This window comes from Esox lucius, chromosome 6 (genome assembly GCF_011004845.1).
Source record: "Esox lucius isolate fEsoLuc1 chromosome 6, fEsoLuc1.pri, whole genome shotgun sequence".
NCBI lineage: Eukaryota > Metazoa > Chordata > Actinopteri > Esociformes > Esocidae > Esox > Esox lucius.
The window spans coordinates 6,237,383-6,258,580 of record NC_047574.1 but is presented as its reverse complement, the minus strand read 5'-3'; the positions used below and the strand labels follow the sequence as shown (position 1 = coordinate 6,258,580).

Sequence of the window (21,198 nt, the reverse complement as noted above, 5' to 3'; positions counted from 1 at the left end):
AGTCAGGGTGCCCATGCACACTGCAGACAGCACTTACAATGGGCACGTGAGCATCAGAACTGGACCACGGAACAATGGAAAAAAGCCTGGTCTGATGAACCACATTTCCTTTTAGATCACGTGGATGGCTGGGTGCGTGTGCGTAGCTTACCTGGGGAACACATGGCACCAGGATGCATTACGGGAAGGAGGCAAGCTGGCAGAGGCAGTGTGATGCTTTGGGCAATGGTCTGGTGGGAAACCTTGGGTCCTGCCCTTCATGTGGATGTTACTTTGACACGTACCACCTACCTGAGCATTGTTGTAGACCATGCGCACCCTTTCATGTCAACGGTATTCCCTGATGGCATTGGCCTCTTTCAGAAGGATAATGCAACCAGCCACAAAGCAAAAATTGTTCAGGAATGGTTTGAGGAACACAACAATGAGTTCAGGGTGTTTACTCAGCCACCAAATTCCCCAGATCTCTATCCAATCGAGCATCTGTGGGATGTGCTGGACAAACAAGTCGGATCCATGGAGGCCCCACCTCGCAATTTACAGGACTTAAAGGATCTGCAGATACCACAGCACACCTTCAGAGGTCTAGTGGACTGTAGCTTTGTTGTCCCCAAATTCTGTTGCTTGATCTTGACATTTTCAGTATGGAAGCAACCTAATGCTCACTGTGGTCTCTTAATTTTTTCCATAAATACATATATACATATATTTCAACAAAAAAATGCCAAATCACATTCTGCACGTATTACAACATGGCTCCATTGTAAGAGTCTGGGTGCTAAACTGACCTGCCTGCAGTCCAGACCTGTCATCCATTAAAAACATTTGGCACACTGTGAAACATTATATGACAAAGGAGACCCCGAACTGTCGAGCAGCTGAAATCCTAAATCAAGACAGGGAAAACATTTCACTTTCAAAACTACAACAATTGGTCTCCTCAGTTCCCACACACTTACAGAGTATTAATGAAAAGGTGATGCAACAGAGTCGTAAACATGCCTCTATCCCAACTTTTCTGAAATGTGTTGCTGGCATTAAATTCTAAATTGGCCATTTGTATTTCTAAAAATAATACATTTTCTCAGTTTCAACATTTGATATGTTGTCTTTGTGCTATTTTCAATTAAATATGGGATAAATGATTTTCACATCCTGGGTTGTACTGTAAATACACTGCACACAAAAATTTAGGTTACACTTAAATCACACATCGGGTCTCAATGAAGCAAACATACTAAAGATCAAAATCTTTACAGTACATTGTGTAATTAGTTGAGAACAAAATGACTTAACAAGCCAAAATCACTTTTTGAGGGCTGGATTCAAAGTCACACCGAAAATCTAAGTAAACATTTGAAATGACAGGATGTTCCAACATGTGTGAATTTCCTCACAGCAACTCATAATGTGACTCAGTAGTCTGTGTGGCCCCCACATGCCTGTATGCACTACCAAAAACGTCTGGGCATGCCCCTGATGAGATGGCAGATGGTGGAGATCTCCTCCCAGACCTGGATCAGGGCATCAGTGAGCTCCTGGACAGTCTGTGGCACTAATTGGCGGCGTCAAATGCACCAATACATAACGTCCCAGAGGTTCTCAATTTAATTCAAATCTGGGGAATATGAGGGCCAGTCAATGGCATCAATGCCTTCGTCATCCAGGAACTGCCTACACACTCTGGCCACATGAGTCTGGGCATTGTCTTGCACCAACAGGAACACAGGGCCCACTGCACCAGCATAATGTCTGATGATGGGTCTGAGGATTTCATCAAGGTACCTAACAGCAGTTAGGGAACAGTTGGCAGGCACATGGAGGTCTGTGCAACCCTCCAAGGATATGCCTCCCCAGACCATCACTGACCCACTGCCAAACCGGTCATGCTGGATGATGTTGCAGAAAGTATAACATTCACCACAGCTTCTCCGGACTCTGTCACATGTGCTCAATGTGAACCAGCTCTGTGAAGAGAACAGGGCGCCGATGGTGGACCTGCTAATGCTGGTGTTCTCTGGCGAATGTCAAATCAGCTGCATGGTGCTGGGCTGTGAGTATAGGTCCCACTAGAGGACGTTGAGCCCTCATGCCACCCTCATGGAGTCTGTTTCTGACAGTTTGGACAGAAACATGTATACCAGTAGCCTGCTGGAGGTCATTTTCTAGGGCTCTGGCAGTGCTCCTCTTGTTTCTCCTCGCACAAAGGAGCAGATACCAGTCCTGCTGCTGGGTTGATGCCCTTCTACGGCCCTGTCCAGCTCTCCTTGTGTAACGGCCCTTCTCCTGGTATCTCCTCCATGCTCTTGAGACTGTACTGGGAGACACAGCAAACCTTGCAACGGCTCGTATGGATGTGCCATCTTGGAGGAGCTGGACTACCTGTGCATCCTGAATTGGTTGCAGGTACCGCCCCATGCTACCAGTAGTGACAAGGACAGTAGCACAATGCAAAACTAGAGAAGAATCAATCCAGGTAGGAAAAGGAGAAAGCAATTGTCTATGGCCACCACCCCCAAAACTACAATCACTTATGCTTCCTAACTGGACAGATTGATATGCTTGAAGTTTAACTGACATGTACTATATATGCCATCCATCCATCTTCTTCCGCTTATCCGGGGCCGGGTCGCGGGGGCAGCAGTCTAAGCAGAGATGCCCAGACTTCCCTCTCCCTAGACACTTCCTCTGCTCATATAATTTGACATATACATATGTATGTGTATGTCAAATTATTGTTATCACGTCTCCAGTCAGCAGTAACACAGAGCATTATGTGGCACATCCTGTTATTGCAACATCATTTTGTTAAGGGGCTGAGAAGACTTAGTTAGCCCTAGCCCTGACCAAAATGACACTTTGTGTGTCTGTGAGTGAGAGAAATTAAGCCAGTGAGAGAGATAGAAATTGAGAGAAGGAGGAACAGTGTCATGTTAACCAAATGTAATGTGAAGCATGCAAGTCACTAGCACTTATAGCCTGGGTGTAATCTTTTGTAGCCTTGCTGTTTCAGGACGTTATGTACGGATGGACAATGGGCTAAGTAAGAATGTGGGAGGCCTATGTCAGCCGTGGCATTTTGCAGACTGCACTACGTTATTAACATCAGGTTTTTACCAGCATGATTAGTTTGAGGACAAAATCTCAGTTCTTTCAACTTTTTGATGTGTCAAGTAATGAAATTGGTATGAGAACTATGAGAGTGAACCCACAAGCTGCACTGCCTCTGGAACCTGAGTGCACATTACAGTCTTCAGTATCTGAGCACACAAGACTACATGCTATAGTAATTACATAATGGATTAAAAACGCTACCCGAAAAATAACAGTCCAAATTTGTATTTAAAAGTAATTTATTGACAATAGAAAGGAAACAACACACTTTCACTTTCCTGACACAATGACTCAACACTGCCACACCACACTGAATTCAAAAACACTGACAAAAACCAAAGCAAATATGATCCATTGATAAAAGATTTTCTGTGAAAGCAGGACGGGAAACCACCTGAATTGTAACGCTGATGATGTGGGTGGAATGTGACTAGTTTACAATGAAACATGCATGGTTAGGCTTCGCCCTTTAAATCTGGAGTACATTCTGTAAACGCCCCCAACCTTTCGCTACAATCTTTGCCTGTACCCACACACCAAAGCCACAACAATGTATTGCACATCGTTACTTGCCTGTTGTCACGATTCATGGTCATTACAGTAACCCTGACATCTGATGTTTTACTGGATCTTGTTATCTGTTTCTTATTGTCTGATTTGGTTTATTAATAATTGTATGGATGTTAGCAATGCACTCTTATCGGACCTGAAATTAATAATAACAAATATGTTGCCTGGCTTTGTTGTTGTGTAGAGTACTTAGGTTTTGACAAAATAAATTACATTTTTGATTTGATACCTTCATTCTGGACACAGTCTGGCCTCCCAATGTTAGAAGAGGGTAAATTAACATAAAAATTTATATTGAAGTGTTATTTTTAAAAAAAGAACCCACTGCAATCGAGGTCACAACCCCGACATTCAATAATTCTGGCATTGAGTTTATGAAATAGATAATATAAAACCATATGGACATACAGATGCTATATATACATTTGATCGTTTCAGCAATGTTCTTGTACGCTTGGAAATGCAAACTTGACTTATAGTTTATTTAATGTCTAAAACGGTTTTTAAAGTTTGACACTCAACGACGGTTGTTTGGCAGATAATTCCCCACACCTGGATAAAATCAAGGTACAGCATCCGTAACTTCGTTCGTGTACCGTGAGATTGGCTTTTTTGACAAGGTAAAACGACATATCCCAGGAAGCATTGAACACATTGGGAGCTAAGGACGCACTGCGCGGCTGCAAACTGTGTGACGTCGTCTCTCGCAATTTTGGGAGGTTTGGGGAAAGCCTTCGGAGGACTACTTCTCGAGACAGGAGTACTACAATAAATGCCGTAATTTCCATACGTTGGTTTTGAAGACGTCTTCTGTTATAATGGGTAATGGGCTCAATAAGGTATGTTTTAGTTGATATGATTGCGCTCCCGGCAAACTTTACACACGGTCTCTGAGTATTCTACTGTAGTTCTAGACAGGTTGTAATTAATTACACAATGTCAATCAAGAACGAGTGTAGTCAACTGTTTTATGGGTTAGTTATTCTGGTGCTATAAGCACGAACTGTGTCATTTATATTGAATTAGGCGCATGATTACATACTTATTTCACATAATATTACAAGCTATATGATTGTCCGTTTGCCGACGGAGCACAGTACACATTCATTAACAGATTGTAATGAAAGCAGTTTACACTCACGCGATGTGTAGGCGTTGGATTCAGTGGACAGATTTCTCTTAAAATGATCGTGGAAAGCAAACCAAGTTTGGTGCAATTCAGTCTGAGTGTATTGCATTGGTCTTTCTTATCACATAATGTAGGATATATGTCATGGACAATAATAACTGACCTTCTTCAAATGTCGCCTTGACACTTTGTGCACACAACGTGTCATCAACTTATTTAAACTTCACCCCTCACTGCTGTTATTCCAGCTACAGTATGTTCAAGATGTAGAGGAGAGTGATGAGGGATAAGGATTATTAAATCAAACAGGCACAGAGGGAGAGGGGTCCTTAGTGAACATTACTGTAAAAATGTACTGTATAGACTGAAATGTGTCTGTTGTCCGAGCTTACTGGTGAAAAACTAATTGTACTGGCCCATTTCCCCCTTTACTTGAGGTTACATATCCCAGGTTTGTCTTGGCTGTCAGTTGCAGTATTACAGGTCTAATGGCCTGTGGTTTGAGTTGTAATATGATTGCTTAGCCTTGACATGCTTCATTGTGTCAGGTCATGTCAGATATAATGTGAACAGTAGTGCATCTAATTCTTCTCTTACCATAGGTCCTGCCTGACTTATACTTAGGAAATTTTAAAGGTAAGTGTTTGAGCTAGGGATAAGAAGAAGAAAAAATCAACCTTTTACTGTATTCCGTTTGAGTACATATTAGTGGCATATTCCTATTTAAGGACATTAGATTTGTACTTTATAGATTATTCATGTGTTTTGACTTAGAATACTTTTTTCCTCAGATGCGAGAGACAGAGAGCAGTTAGCCAGGAACAACATCACTCACATTCTCTCCATCCATGATAGTGCAGCCCCTATCCTGCCGGTAAGAAAACAACTCCACTGGGACCTTTCGCAAAACAGCTAAACACTGCATGACACATTTCCTGTATAATATGAAAGTATTATATAATGTACCCATGTTTTAATAACACCTGACGCATGCGTTTTCCAAAATGCTTCAGTTCCTCACCGTGATATAATAATACACAAACAATGACATTTGGTTAAGGAAATAATTGGCTTCAGTCTGACAATCATGATGCATGTTTGTTCTGGACCTGTCTGTCAGGTTATTCAGGACAGCGGTATGAGACTGTATCTTGGAGTGTATTTTTAGACTAGTCCTTACCCCAAACAAAACAGGGTTACCTTCAACAGACAGAATCAGCTGAAGCCTGTGGAGGTCTGTAGGAGGGTGTAGGTGGAGGAGTGGGTGGCAGAGAGTAGTATTCATTTCAGCTTTTGACCCAGTGCACTGGCTCTAGCTTGTGTGGATTTAGCTTTTTCATATTCTAACTCTCCCTGTAGCAGCTACAGTAGCACAGTCTGTCCTCCAACAGCACTTCCTCACCACAGCTGCACACATGGTCACAAACACAGTCTACGGAACAGGACCTGGTGTGTGAGCTTACATAATGGTTCTTGTTGTTTGCAGAAACACTTCTAAGACTGAGGATTCAGTGTTACGTAATAGTGTGTAGTGAGTGGTGTTCAACCATCCTGTCGGCGTACTCTGCCTATTCGACTGTAATTGTGATGGAGCGTATAACATTTGGCTGTTGTCCTGCAGGAGATGACCTATCTATGCATTTCAGCGGCGGACCTGCCCACCCAGAACCTGTGAGTACCCCACCACACTGCACAGTGACAGTCAACAACGCAGTCACACAGAACACGGCTAAAGCTGAGTAGACCAGTCAGATCCATTCTATCTAGCACACCCGCTGTGTGGGTGTCTCCAGTTCATGTTCTCCAGATCTGAAATTGATATGCTTCACATGGTCACACATGCCCGACTGTGAATCAAAGCACTGAATAAATCAGCAGATGACTTGGTAATTCAGCCTTTCATGTCTGATGACATGCCCGTGGAGGGATTTTTTCTCATTGGGATTAAGACACACATGCAGAAAATTCACTGAGCTCACAGAGATCCAGGTGCAGCAAATCTTGCACAAACGTATGCACACACACACACACACACACACACACACACACACACACACACACACACACACACACACACATACATATATAATTTCCTCTAGTTGAGTGCATAGAAAGCAGGAGGTTCAGTCCTCCTAGCAGGAAGGAACAGGAGGTCTCTGGTTCAGTGTGACAGTTTTGCATTGTCCGTGTGTACTGTACCGCCTCTATTTTTATTCCATCTTTCAAACACAGACACACACCACACACACAGATGTCACTCAACACCTCTACAACTCGACATCTACCCGCTTCAGCTTAATGTGTGAAACCTGCAGATGAAATGTGAAACTGGCCCAGCAAAGCAGAGGTGGACACAGACACCACTTTCTCATCCTGGTTCTGTCAGAAGACGGATGGACCTAGTAGAGTACACCCATTCCCTCCCACCTCTCACCCACGACCCCCTTATGACAGTTTTACTACTGTTTGGCATGATAACATACATCAATCAGCCATAGCATTATGACCACCTGCCTAATATTGCCAAAACAGCCCTGACCCGTCGAAGCATGGACTCCACTAGACCTCTGTGGTATCTGGCACCAATACGTTAGCAGCAAATCCTTTAAGTCCTGTAAGTTGCGGGGTGCGGCCTCCATGGATCAACATTTTTATCCAGCACATCCCCACAGATGCTTGATTGGATAGAGATTTGGGGAATTTGGAGGCTAAGTCAACACCCTGAACTTGTTGTGATCCTCAAATTTTTGCTTTGTGGCATGGCTCATTATCCTGCCGAAATAGGCCAATGCCATCAGAGAATACCGTTGCCATGAAAGGGTGCACATGGTCTGCAACAATGCTTAGGTAGGTGGTACGTGTCAAAGTAACATCCACATGAAGGGCAGGACCCAAGGTTTCCCAGCAGACCATTGCCCAAAGCATCACACTGGCTCTGCCAGCTTGCCTCCTTCCCATAATGCATCCCGTTGCCATGTTTTCTCCATTTAAGAGAGGCACACACACATGGCCATCCATGTGATGTAAAAGAAAATGTGATCCATCAGACCAGGCCACCTTCTTTCATTGCTCCGTGGTCCAGTTCTGATGCTCACATGCCCATTGTAGGTGCTTTCAGCAGTGGTCACTAGGGTCAGCAACGGCACCCTGACTGGTCCATGGCTACACAGCCCCATATGCAACAAACTGGGATGCACTGTGTGTTCTGACACCCTTCTATCAGTACCAGCATTAACTTTTTCAGCAATTTGAGCTAGAGTAGCTCGTCTTTTGGATCAGATCACACAGGCCAGCCTTCGCATGCATCAATGAGCACACAGGCCCACATGCATCAATGAGCCTTGGCCGCCCATGACCCAGTTGCAGACCAGGAACACCCCACATGGGCTGCAGATGCTCTGACCCAGTCGTCTAGCCATCACAATTTGGCCCTTGTCAAAGTCACTCAGATCCTTACGGTTGCCCATTTTTCTTGCTTCTAACACATCAACTTTGTGGACCGAATGTTCACTTGCTGACGAAAATATCCCACCCACTGACAGGTGCCATGATTACCAGATGATCAGTATTATTGTTATGGCTGATCAGTGTATGTTTCTCAAGGGAATAGATCCTCCATGTTTCATTACATTTTCAATGTCATGACCTGTGGTAATTGACCGGTCATTTATTTTCAGGATGCAGCATTTCAAACAGAGCATCATGTTCATGCACGAGTCAAGGCTGAAAGGAGAGGGATGTCTGGTCCACTGGTGAGATACTTGATGATAAACTATCAAAAACATTTGGTATCTCTTGCTTTATCTTAGGGCTCAGAAATGTGTGACTACAGTAAGCAACATATAAATACCCAGCCAGAAATCTATTCTTGAACTTCCCCAAACAACAATCTGGATTTGAATGTATTGTGTGTTTTAACTATCTAAGGTGTCACTAGTGAGGTTGAGGGTCTTCTGAGTAATACAGAGGAAGACATTCTTTCAAATTCATTTTTCAAATGTTTCCTCAACTCTGACTTTCAATCAAATTTGGTATATTGTTCATTAGTATGACCTAAAAAAAAGTCTAACAACATTAGTTGATAAAGACAATTGAATTTTCAAATCACTCAAACAAACAACAACTTTGGAACCATTTATGCAATTCAGATGGACATAATGAAAAAATAAGTACACTAGGTGTTGCCCCCTTTGGATGCAATAACCTCATGTACCCTTTCTTGTAACTGTCAGCCACTTACATCGATTGGGAGTAATTTTTGCCTACTCTTCTTTACAGTAGTCCGTCATGTTCGTATGCCTTCTTGAATGCATGACCCACTTCAGTTCTCACAACACATTTTGATTGAGACCTGGCCATTTCATAACCCCACCATTTAAAAAAAAAAAAATGTTTGCCATTCTGTTGCATCAGTCCTGTCCAGTTTAATGTCAGCTTTTTGACAGGTGGCCTCACATTTTTCTTAAGAATTCTCCGGTACAATATGGAATTCATGGTTAGTTCAGTGATGTCAATTTTGCCCCACCCTGAGGCAGCAAAGCTGCCCCAAACCATAATGACATCGCCTCCATGCTTTACGGTTGTTATGAGACAGTGTTTTTTTTATTTTTTTAAACACGCCGCCTGGCATTGCTGCCAAAGAATTCCACTTTTGACCCTTCTGTCCAGAGCACATTGTTCAAGTTGTTTTTGTCTTTTCCCAGGTGTTGTCTGGCAAGCGTCAGTCATGCCTTTTAAAGCAGTGACTTCTTCTTTCCTGGTCTACCATGTAGTTCAATTTTCTGCAGTTTCTGACAGTTGACAGATGTACTTCACCATTGATTGTGGCAAGAGAGGCCTGTAGATCCTTTATTGTTACACTGGGGTCCTTTGGTGGGATATCCTATAGATTGCCAGTGACCTTTCTCCATTTGTCTAATAGTGGAATGATATACTTTGTCGGACTCATGGGCATCAGTGATCTTTCTTCTGAGGGCCTCTGATGTTGGCATGATTTGGTAAACATACACCGATATGGTTAAACCAGACCAGGTGTCTAATCTTTATGGAAGGCTAGACCCTCTCAAGTTACTCTAATTAATTTTTTTATAATTATTTGCACCTGTTTTAGTGCATCTGATTCAAATTTTAGCCATTTTATTTGATGGTAAATGTAGGGGTGTACTTTTCCTCATAAGGAAGTTAGATTTATTTTTGTTAAATAAATGGTTTCAAAGTTATTATTTTTGTGTGAGATTTATTGAATTGGCTTTCGTCGATCAACAAATGTGGCTGTAATCTACCTCAAATATCCATGCTTTTGAATGTGAAAAAATAACGTCCACAGAGTGTACTTGCTTGTTCACGTGACTTTATTTTAAGAGCCGTATCCTGTCCTACTCCATTTCTCTTTAACCATCCACGTCTCTCTCCCTGCAGTCTGGCTGGGGTGTCTCGGAGTGTCACGTTGGTGGTGGCCTACGTCATGACAGTAACAGGCCTGGGCTGGAAGGAGACTCTGGCTGCTGTGAGGGCGGCTCGGCCCTGCGCCAGCCCCAACCTGGGCTTTCAGCGCCAGCTAGAAGAATTTGAAACCAACCACGCTGACCAGGTCAGTACACAAGGGTCAGTCTGGGTAAAAAGGTACAGATGTATACATCCACTCACTTTAATAAAAAGTAGTGTTATGTCATTATTTATGAAGTCTTATGAAGTATTAAATCATTCAGAAAGAAAGTTAGGGTTAGGGTTAGAGTTGAGGAAGGGAATGCACCTGCCTCAATAGACAAGACTATTGACACATGTTGTTATGGCTCTTGTAGTACAGGGAGTGGCTTCGGCAGGAGTACAAAGAGAATCCTTTCAATGACCGGGATGATATCCGCATCCTGTTGGCCACCAGTCTCAGACCTAATGGGGTCGATGTGGAAGTGAATGTTGAACCACCCAGCCCTCCAGCAGTACCGGGCACCTGAGATCCCCGTATCCAGGTCTAAAGGCTTGCACTGTGGCCACTATGGCCCTGAGAAGGGGGAGGACATTCCTCTTTGACAGTACACTGTTGGACCAGTCTCTCTTTCTGTTGTTTGTCCTCTTTTGAAGAAGACTGGGGGAGGAGGGGCCAATGGACGCACCAATTTAAGAATGTTTAAGAACACAACTGGTTTTATTACCCCTAATTTATGTATGCCTTGTTCAGTATTTGTACTTGTTTTTCTAAACCTTGTAAATGTATACTACTGTTATGATGCATTGTTTCCACGTCAGTGTTTTTGTGTATTAATAAAATGATTACAGTAATTGTGAAACGAAATGGTTATTAAATAATAGAAATGCAATGGGTTTTGATGAACTCCACTGAACCGATGTCCGTCAAAAGAGAGCCAAAGTATGTCAGGGAAAAGTCATTTTCACAGCCACAACACTGTTTTATTGTTCCTGCCAAAACACACTGTAATTCACTGTTTTATTGTCACTACCACAACACACTATGGTTCACTGTTTTATTTTCACCACCAGAACACAATATGGTTCACTCTTTTATTGTCACCACCAAAACACACCATGGTTATTTGTGGGTCCATATTCCCTGGTGGGCTTTATAGGAAAACAGGAACAAGTTGGACAGGGGCAATTATATGGGCTGTCCTTTCTCACTCATGCATCATAAACCAAATTTTCCAGGGGTGGATCTGAAAATAGTCATTTTAAAATGTTAATATGTTTTTGCTTATCACCTTTGGCAAAAATAACTCTTATTCAAGGGATGTGTGTCTTCCAAAGCTGCCTATCATGTAAGGGAATACGCTTTCAGAAAAAAGTACAAAGTAAATTGGGCTGTGTTCATTAGTTTAGTGAAGTTCTGCATTAAGACCAAAATGGCCAGGTTAATGGAGTTGTTAACCCGTTGTTAGTAATTAACTCACTTTTACCAGGTAATTTATCTCTTAATTCAGAATTTTCCTTAACTGGTGAACACAGTATAGTATTTTTACTTTGTACTTTTTACACCTCTGCACTCTTCCACTAGCCTAATAAATTGGAAGTATTCCAGTGGCAAAGCAAAAATAGCAAATATGGAAGTCAACAAATATTGTCGGTGAAAGTTTTCTACCACGGCCAAAAGCTGGACAATCAACTTGGCAATGTTGTCACTGTTTACAAAAGTTTTTAATGTTTTAATGTACAATGTTAAAGTAAACTTGTCTCTGTCCCCATATTAAACATGAAATTGTGTGTGCCAACATGATACAGTCACTTTGAAAGAGGGTTTACTATTGGGTCTCTTCCAGGATGACACTCTGCCCATTGACAGGGCACAAAGGGTCACTGGATGGTTTAGAGTATGAGAAGGATATGGATCAAATGCTTTGGCCTTTGCAGTCACCAGATCTAAACCCAACTGAACACAAATGGGGGATTTCTCACCGACGTATTAGACTGCACTCTGCATCAAAATCCTCAAAACACAAAATGAGAGAATATCTTTTGGAAGGATGGTGTTCCAACCCTCCAGTAAAATTCCAGAGACAACATTCCAGAATCCATGCGAAGGCATATTGGCGCAGGGCTCAAGGCTGGTGGTGGCCCAACATTTTACTGAGACATTTCATGTTGATTTTGCCTTTAATTTGTCACCAGTCAGTGTGTTGGTATATGAGCTTGGTCTCAAATGTAATGTTCATATGTCCATTGTAGTTGTGTCTGTCACAAACAAACACTGGTCAAAGGGATTTAAATCACAGTTAATGTAGTTTTAGTAAATTGGACTGACAACCAGTACATTAAATAAAGCGTTGTTATTTCGCAAGGCGAATTGATTAGTCAGTCCATAGACACAACTGCTGTGTTTACCTCTGTTTCCGGGTCTATTTCCTGTTAGTGTGGCTGGCAAAGGAAGCCTTGCATGACATCAGTAATAACAACCTTTTCAGACACAACTAATTGTCACTATTGGAGGGATAGAGATGGCTGGGCATGAGTGCACCTGGGTTATGAAAATGAAACGTATTTAATTTGTTTGTTACCTTCCTACAGGCTACCTGAAACAGCATAAAGTCAGTGAACATAGACCCAATTTATATGTATGCATAACAGTACCACTGGAGGGCAGCAGTCTTGCCATATTAAAACAAATATAGGTTATGTTGTAGGCAACTTGTGAATGAAAGGGACCCACTCTATAAGATCCTTTTTTCATAGGTTAAATATTCTTATTACAGGTGATTAACTTGTAAATTACTTCAAATTTTAATCCTAACAATCATATAAACTCGATAAATACATGTTTTATGATTCTATAATACTTTTTAAATAGCACATACACCTAAATATAGACGTATTATAACGGAATCTATTACGATTTTAGGGAGTTTCTGTTTTTATAGAGCGCAGGTAGGCTAACTGTTCCATTACATGCCTGTGTTTGCGTCTTGCCTTTGCCACTCAAGAGGGATTCCCCATCCAATTACTGGATACTATTACGGTTCTCGATAAACTTCAGAGAAATGTGGCGCATATTATGGCGCAGCACGCATATCCTATTCAAGTGAAGACGCTACCTCGGAGGCTCCTCCCTATATTTGGCCTAAAGATGTGACAATATTTAAGAATAGGGCATCCCGAGCTCCTGGGGTCAGTGTCAGTGAGATCGATTTCATCTTATCAGAGACGCTCACATGGTTAGAGGTAAGGAGTTTGCAGACAGTTCTGAAGTTGATGCATTGGCGTTGATGCACTTCTTTGTATACATGTAATTATAACTTCGTTTTTCCGATTGCAGATTTAAGCTTACAAAACATGAATATCATTAACGTGACAAATCCATTCGTTTTTTGTTCTTTAATTAAAATATGTTGTTTTACGTTTGCTGTTTTCTTTTGATACAAATACGTAATCACCTCAACGAATTGTTATTTTACTGCGTTTACTCTAAAAGCTTATACTCTAAACTAAGGAGTAATAGACTAATTTCCTGAAAGCATGGCATATTTTATCGAGCTAGACTTCCCTGATAACATGAATCTCTAGCATGAAATGACATTGGTTTCTGTTGCATGGTAAGGGACTCATTGCTTCCCATAACATAATATTTCCATCCTTTTACTGCATGCGCTTTTTGACAGAGATGAACTTAGAGGAGGACAGCGGCGTGTCAGTGAGTTGTGGCAACGGGAAACTTAGACAGTGGCTTATCGATCAGATTGACAGCAGTAGGTATCCCGGACTGGTTTGGGAGAACGACGAAAAAAGCATTTTTAGGATCCCATGGAAACATGCTGGTAAACAGGATTACAATCGAGAAGAGGATGCTGCACTCTTCAAGGTGCGTTAAGAACAACACATCAATTCAACTTTTCCACTTTTTCCCCCCCAAGGCTGGTGGACGTTGAATATAGTGAACTGGTATGCTATACTCAGTCATATGTATTTTGTTAATCTCCAGGCCTATTCTACTTGGCCAGGTGTCATTTACATGATTTACTCGCACAGTATGTCTGATGATCTTTGTTTAAGGCAATAAATGTGTTCAAAGCAAAGGCCATGACATCCCCACTAATGCATACTTATTTTTGTTGGTAATTGTAGGCCTGGGCATTGTTTAAAGGGAAACACAGGGAAGGAGTGGACAAACCAGACCCCCCCACATGGAAGACCAGACTGAGATGTGCTCTGAACAAAAGCAATGACTTTGATGAGCTGGTGGATCGAAGCCAGCTAGATATTTCAGACCCTTACAAAGTCTACAGAATCATACCGGAGGGAGCTAAAAGAGGCAAGTTTCATTTAATTTCCAAATTCAAGTCACAAGTGTAAACTGCTGTGGGAAATATACCGTTCTGTAGTACTTTACAATGACCTTATATAGGTGACTGGGAGGCAATATGACATTTAGTCAGAGGTATTTAAAACAAGTTACACCTGCATTGCCATGACAAAAGAGGGCTTCTATTGAGTACACATCTCTAGAACAATCACCAGCTTACGTACAGGATGGCCCTGAACCCACGTAAATGAGCATACACACACACATAACCGGCAATGTTTCGTTTTGCCTCCGTCGTCTGGTGAGGCAGGAAGCAGAGAGGAAGCCGATGCATGTACCAAAAAGGCCCCTGGGCTTTTTTTAGAGGGCTTTGGTTACCCACTGCAGAACACACAATGTACAGACTTAAACCTCCTGGCTTGAATAACGATGGCTGAAGGCTTCACCATCTGAACAACCTTTTGTCACTCTCATATGGCAATCTTAGTTTGGAGTGCCTCTTTGGAACCCAAACTGCAACCGAGGATGGTTTAGACACTTTATGTACAGTATGCTGTTGTTGTATGGATATATGGTCTCTGCATTCTGTTTGAAGGGTTGAAATAGCATTAAGCTCTGTTGAACGGGCTTTCAGCTGGCTGGCTATAGTGACTGTTGTACAGGTCCTCCCAACTGAAAAAGGTATATATAAAAATATTAAGAGAAAGCTAAAGAACAGCTAAATATACTTCACGTCCATTCCAGCTAGTTGTAGTTTCCAAAGGCAGCTGTAAAAAAAGTCTGATTGGTAAAGATCAGATGTGATGGGTGTGGTCAAAAGATAAGAAAAACAAATCTGAATTTGTCAGCCTGTGTAAACGCCACCATTCAATTCTGGTTCAAAAGAGTGCAAAGAAAGTGTTTCCCTCCCCAGATGTTGCTTATATAAACCTTAGAATATCAGGATAGGCATTTCATTTACTAATACAATTATTCGAAGACCTCATATGTTACAGCAGTCTATTAGTTGATGAAACAGTGGATGCAGAGGAAGTCAGCCAAACACACAAGTGGGCCAATTCTGATGTTATTTTTGGTCTTTTGATCACATCAGATCTTTTCACATTAGCACTTTTTTAGAGCTGATCTGGTGAGCAGAAAAACAAATAGTGCAGAAAAAGGGCCACCATCTCAAACTATTGACAGTAAAGGTCAGAATTTGGCTGACTCTGTCAATGCAGCCAATTATAATGATTATGTGTATTCCACAAAAAGGAACATGTGTAGTTGAAAAGGAGGCTTCATAAAAGTATACTTTGTTAAAAAAAATGTTAAAAAGTATTACTTAAATTAAGTGTATGTATGTAAGAAAGAATATGCTACTCCAGCCAGTACTGCCTTGCTAAATATTGTGTGACCTTTGCTGAGAAGATACAGTACCATTGTTAATTAAACAAAAACATTTGTAACATGTAAAGTGTTGCTCCCATGTTTCATGTGCTACCAGAAGTCATATTTCTCTCATGTGAAATCCATAGATATAAGGGCGTAATAAATGTATTGAAATTGACTGATATTCAGTAAAATCTCTGAAATCGTTCCATGTTGCTTACATCTCGTTGTTCAGTGTACTTAAATACCTGAACAAAATATGCTTTAAATATATGTGCATATACAGTATATGTCCTGTATTTTACTGTTGGGTTTTTGAGGGCCCACCATGTAATTAATGCACTGGACAATAACCTGATGTCTAACCATCCATTCATTTCATGTAGGGATCAAGATGGCAGAAACAGCATCTTCACAGATGGGCACGGTGAACAGCTACCCTATGCAATCTTTATACTCATCTCCGCAAAGCCAGGTAAAATACAAAGATCTGCAGCATGTCCGTTTAGAGCTCCTCACAGCTCTCTCCCCCAGAGCCCATTGCTCCCTGACCACAGTCTGTCTCCTCTGGCCTGGCCTGTCCCCAGGTGTCCGGCAGCTACATGGGTCCCCTGGACAGGAAGGACTGGAGGGAGTACGGCCACGTGCTGGACCAGCAGCACCAGCCGGCTCAGCACCACCAGACTGGGCACACTGAGCTGCAGTACAACCAGTGCCACTACCCTCTCAGCCGGCCCTGGCACACAGATAACGGTGAGACCTGACCTGGGAACCGGGTGCTTACTGGTTAGAAACAAAACAACGATGGATATAGTTTCAGTATTTCACTGCGTAAAAAGCCCTTCATTGCAAGGTCACTGGATCTGGTTACATAAGTGCCGTGTTGACACTGTACTGTAGTCATCTGTACACTAGTTCTCATGTAGTTCTAAATAAAAGAGGCTAAATCAGTGTACTGTAGTATGGTATATTTTAAACAGAGTGAGTTGAACCCTGAACTCTGATTGGCTATAAGTTCTGGTATAGGAGAAAAAAGTATATTTGCATGCCTCTAATTGTGTCGTGCTTAAGAACCACCCAACAGCTGTGGTGTACTCGCCATATTCCACAACTATAAGGTACCATACTGCTTATGTGACACAGTAGCAGAGTATAGGCTAAGGCCAATGTATGGCAGAGACGGATATCTTCAATAAGGGGGCTAAGTTATTACCCTTCCAAGTTCCAGAAAGGGAGAAAATGAAAAGCCAGTATAATTGGAATGATTGGCAGCAATGATGCATTTCCTAAAATAGTCATATTTACAGTTTACACAGGTTTTTACACATTTCCTTTTTAAATGGCCTTTAAAATATGTGTTAAGAGACCATAAACAGACTGTGTAATACTATAGTCAAATGTTACAGCCAGTGTATGAATGTGGATTGAATGCAATTAATGTCAGTTAATTCATCAAAATGTTTGAAATTGTCCCTCTAATACTTGCTAGAAAACAAATGTGATGTGCTGATAAACTCTTCAAATTCATTGTTTTAAACTATAACTGACCACAATGACTGACCTTTCACTTCATCATAAGTAAAAGGTCATGTCCTTTGTAATGTTTTCAATCCTAAATCTAGAATTATCACTGGTGGATCAGAGTGAAGAAGGCCTCTCTTAGAGTTCCAGAGGCCACTTTTGTCTTAGAGAACAACACAGTCTTAAAATAATTGTGAATACGCACAAACATGACAGTACTAACAAAAACAAACACACACACACACACACACACACACACACACACACACACACAGGAACAGACACACAAACACGTACACTAAATGTCGACACTAAAGTCTGTCACTTCTTCAAAAATACTGAGGGCTTCATTTAACGTGCTTCAGTCAGGTTCCTCCTGAGATATATTTATGACAACGAGGTCTAGTGTCATCCATGATATATGTACTCTGCAGTCATTGGTTTGTTTTAACTTGATTCTTTTCATCTTTTCTTTCCAGGTTTTCAATTCACAGGCTCGTTTTGTTCCTACCCCTCCTCAGAGTCCCATCACACAACGTTTACAATGGACCACAATATGTCTAGCATTTCTGGTACGTACATGTTTATTCTACTAGACACTAGAGGCTGTTTTCATAGGAAAATGATTGTATAATCTCTAGTGTGATTGTATATGCTTAGTTGTAACAATTGTGATTATGTTGGTTATTAATGTATAATGAAAGTCCTAACATTTAGTGTTTCAACAGTTTCTTCATTTACTTTGTCCTTGTATACACTCAATACTCTGAATTATATTTTCAGAAAGAATAAAACAACTTTGGCTCAGTGAAAGAGATTTCAACCCCCCCGAGCACAACTTAATTTAAGAAACAGATAGTTCTGCGTTACAACTTCAAAATTTAGAGAACTCACTGTCCATCTTCTATTTGGTATTCTTCAACTCACTCTCTGATTCTCTAGCTAAGGACCTTTTTTGTCTCTCCTCCAGACTTCCGCCTGCATGTATCACTGTTCTACCGCGAATCACTGGTCAAGAAAGTCACCACCTCTAGTCCTGAAGGCTGCCGGATCACCTCTTCTCCCTGTTCTTCTTCCTCATCCTCGTCTTCCTCTCCCTCATCCCCCTGCCCTGAGGACAGGTTGTACAGCGGAGCAGAGACGGTGCTGTTCCCTTCCCCCTACCCCCAGTCCCAGAGGAGGGGGGCTGAGAAGCTCCTTAACGTCCTGGAGAGAGGCGTGCTTCTGTGGTTGACGTCAGACGGGCTCTATGCCAAGCGACTGTGCCAGAGCCGAGTGTACTGGGAGGGGCCGTTAGCACCCTACACGGACAAACCCAACAAACTGGAGAAAGAACAGACGTGCAAGTTGTTTGACACCCAGCAGTTCCTTACTGGTAAGAAACAGTACTTTAGGAAATGTTGTGAGACTGATGATGACACTGATTATGATGGTGATAAGGGGGTCTACTGAAGAATGTGAATACCCTCTTCATGATGGTGTGCTAGTGGGTAAGAAAGTGGGCCAATCTGTGGAGTTTCCATGAAACATCCCCCACCCACCTCCTGTGGTCAACCCCTTAACCTGAAGCTTGTGTTATAATGGAACATACTCCCTTTTCAGACCAAGGACTTTTTCTGTGGACATTTCTTATTTGTGAGACTTTAGAACCCACAGCATAACAGACATTTTACATGTCAAATATATGTTGGCATTGAGCTGGTAAACTCATGGTACCGTACGTGTTTCCCTCCATCTTTCCAGAGCTGCAGGGTTATGCCCACCACAGCCGCCCCATGCCAAGGCACCTGGTGGTGCTGTGTTTCGGAGATGAGTACCCAGACCCCCAACGCCAGACGAAGATGATCACAGCCCAGGTACGCTATAGGGAAGACCCCTTATTATGGTCGAAATCAACAGCAAAATCCCAGAACAGTACATTATCACCAAAGTCCCATAAAAAGTCCTACTGTTCAGATGTCCTTAAAGCCATGCCTAGTTTGCCATGATGTGAAATAAAGCACTTGAGTTTACAACTACTGGCCCTTGTGTTTATTGTTAGTCATGATAACAATCCTTGTTTGGCAGGTGGAGCCGATGTTTGCCAGAGACCTGTTATACATCACGCAACAGAGCAGCAATGCTTATCTGAGAAGCTACACCGAGAGTTCCCCTCCCATTCCAGGCGACTACCAGAGAACCGTGCAACACATGCAGGAGTGACATCAGGCCCCAATAGCCATGGAAATTACTGTAGATAGGCCATGCGATTTACATGACAACTACTGACCAGTTGACAAAATACTCCAGTCTTGGACTGAAATGCCACACTGTCATTTCAACATCTGACTGTATTGCGCCTCCATTAATATTGTCAAGTCTCATATTATTGATACATTTTGTACAGCCTTACAGTTATTTTATGTAGTCAAGAAATAGTTTTATTTTTTATTAAAGAATGTGAAAAACTGAATACTTGAATAATTAGCTAATCTTTTCATTGTACATTGCTGCTGATACTTTTGTTTTAATATACTGCTCGTGATATGGGGATGTGATTTGTTTATTTTCCTGCACATGCCTGTGAATAGCTGTAGAAAATTGGTTACACTAATTTCTCAATATTGAGTTTACTTTTTCAACATTCTTCACACAAAATTCATTCAGTGACCACATCCTTCAAAATGCATGCATTTCCACTCAAATTCTGGCCAGTGTTACAAATGTTTACATACTCTTTTCAAACCTGTTACAGCTACATCAAAATATTACACAAAAACATGATTGCAATTTACTACAAGTTTTATATTTTTTACTTAAACATGCACCCAGCCATGGCCACATCAGATATCTCTCCTGGATGCAATAAATGCTGGATTCATTGAGAAATGTGCAAGGATGGATCAGGCATGTAAAGAGATTCTTTCCCAGTTGCATTGCAAGACAGGACAGGATAAGGTGTGATGTGGATGATAATGTGTGGACAAATGCAGAAGACAGGGTCTGTGTTGCTACAGATCTGTATCGATTGGTAGATATCCTATGTGTATGTAAAGTGCACACATTTGATGTAGTATAGTTCTGGAATAACTAGTTTCATTTAGTTTATTCTGGAATAATTTTGGATTTAAAAAAAGAAGCAAATTGTGGCACTTCTGATTCATTCTTGTAACTATGTACAGTAAATAGATGCCTTTCTTGTTTTGTAAAGGAATGTTTGCTTATTTATCAAATTCAAGGATACATCTTGTATCAAAATGATTAATCTTGTAATGTTATCTTTTAGTTCTTTTTAGGTGATTGTGTTATGAGTGACAGTTTTCCTTGTTTTGATAGAACCTTTTTAGTGTTTTGGTACAATGTGGATTTTACTATTTTTCCTTTGGAATTTTTGAGTTCATTTACACTTTTTGAGAGATAGAAATAACTGATATATTTTATGATCCCAAATGAAAAATGTTGATTGGCCTATTAGTAAAAAAAGGAAATATACAATGTTTAAGATATGTTATGTTTAAGATATAACATTTGTTAATGATTATAACATAGTCCACATTTCATAGCTGATTATGAACTGTTTGCATGAGATGTATGTCAGTTAAAATAAATCCAAGAAGGTCAATTCTGTTTGGTGTTGTTTATTCTTGAGTGCTTGCTGTAACATATGAACATTGTTTGATTATTTATGAATGTAATGATTGGCTCTGTGTGATATTCAGAGATAAAGGAAAAACATAGTTTCATGTAGTCCAGAACTAGGCTGCTCGTA

At 41.3% G+C, this 21,198-nt stretch overlaps 2 protein-coding genes across 3 annotated transcripts; both read left to right on the top strand.

Annotated features, from left to right (window-relative positions):
- Window positions 1-4,338: 4,338 nt before the first annotated feature.
- On the top strand, window positions 4,339-11,105 carry LOC105018567 (dual specificity phosphatase 22b). The gene is made up of 7 exons (XM_010884110.3): window positions 4,339-4,523; window positions 5,416-5,449; window positions 5,605-5,687; window positions 6,435-6,484; window positions 8,491-8,565; window positions 10,232-10,403; window positions 10,615-11,105. The coding sequence occupies exons 1-7, from the start codon at window positions 4,503-4,505 to the stop codon at window positions 10,765-10,767; spliced, it is 588 nt and encodes a 195-aa protein (XP_010882412.1). The 5' UTR covers window positions 4,339-4,502; the 3' UTR covers window positions 10,768-11,105.
- Window positions 11,106-13,326: 2,221 nt separating this feature from the next.
- Window positions 13,327-20,741, top strand: LOC117594605 (interferon regulatory factor 4-like). Of its 2 annotated transcripts, XM_034292943.1 has the most exons (9): window positions 13,327-13,480; window positions 13,918-14,117; window positions 14,381-14,567; window positions 16,316-16,404; window positions 16,517-16,682; window positions 17,930-18,022; window positions 18,421-18,825; window positions 19,194-19,306; window positions 19,518-20,741. In XM_034292943.1, exons 1-9 carry the CDS (start codon window positions 13,471-13,473, stop codon window positions 19,650-19,652), a joined length of 1,398 nt encoding a protein of 465 aa, XP_034148834.1. In that variant the 5' UTR covers window positions 13,327-13,470; the 3' UTR covers window positions 19,653-20,741. The 2 variants fall into 2 exon arrangements, with proteins under 2 accessions (XP_034148834.1, XP_034148833.1); XM_034292942.1 differs by lacking the exon at window positions 13,327-13,480 and having other exon boundaries at window positions 13,497-14,117.
- The last annotated feature ends 457 nt before the right edge of the window (window positions 20,742-21,198 follow it).

Bases quoted from the DNA above. Each gene is read 5' to 3' on its own strand.
- LOC105018567 (XM_010884110.3), top strand. From the start codon at position 4,503: ATGGGTAATGGGCTCAATAAG. The intron at 5,688-6,434 runs GTAAGAAAACAA...GTTGTCCTGCAG, and splicing joins GTGCAGCCCCTATCCTGCCG to GAGATGACCTATCTATGCAT. The intron at 6,485-8,490 runs GTGAGTACCCCA...ATTTATTTTCAG, and splicing joins GACCTGCCCACCCAGAACCT to GATGCAGCATTTCAAACAGA.
- LOC117594605 (XM_034292942.1), top strand. From the start codon at position 13,902: ATGCGCTTTTTGACAGAGATGAACTTAGAGGAGGACAGCGGCGTGTCA. The intron at 14,118-14,380 runs GTGCGTTAAGAA...TGGTAATTGTAG, and splicing joins AGGATGCTGCACTCTTCAAG to GCCTGGGCATTGTTTAAAGG. The intron at 19,307-19,517 runs GTACGCTATAGG...CTTGTTTGGCAG, and splicing joins CGAAGATGATCACAGCCCAG to GTGGAGCCGATGTTTGCCAG.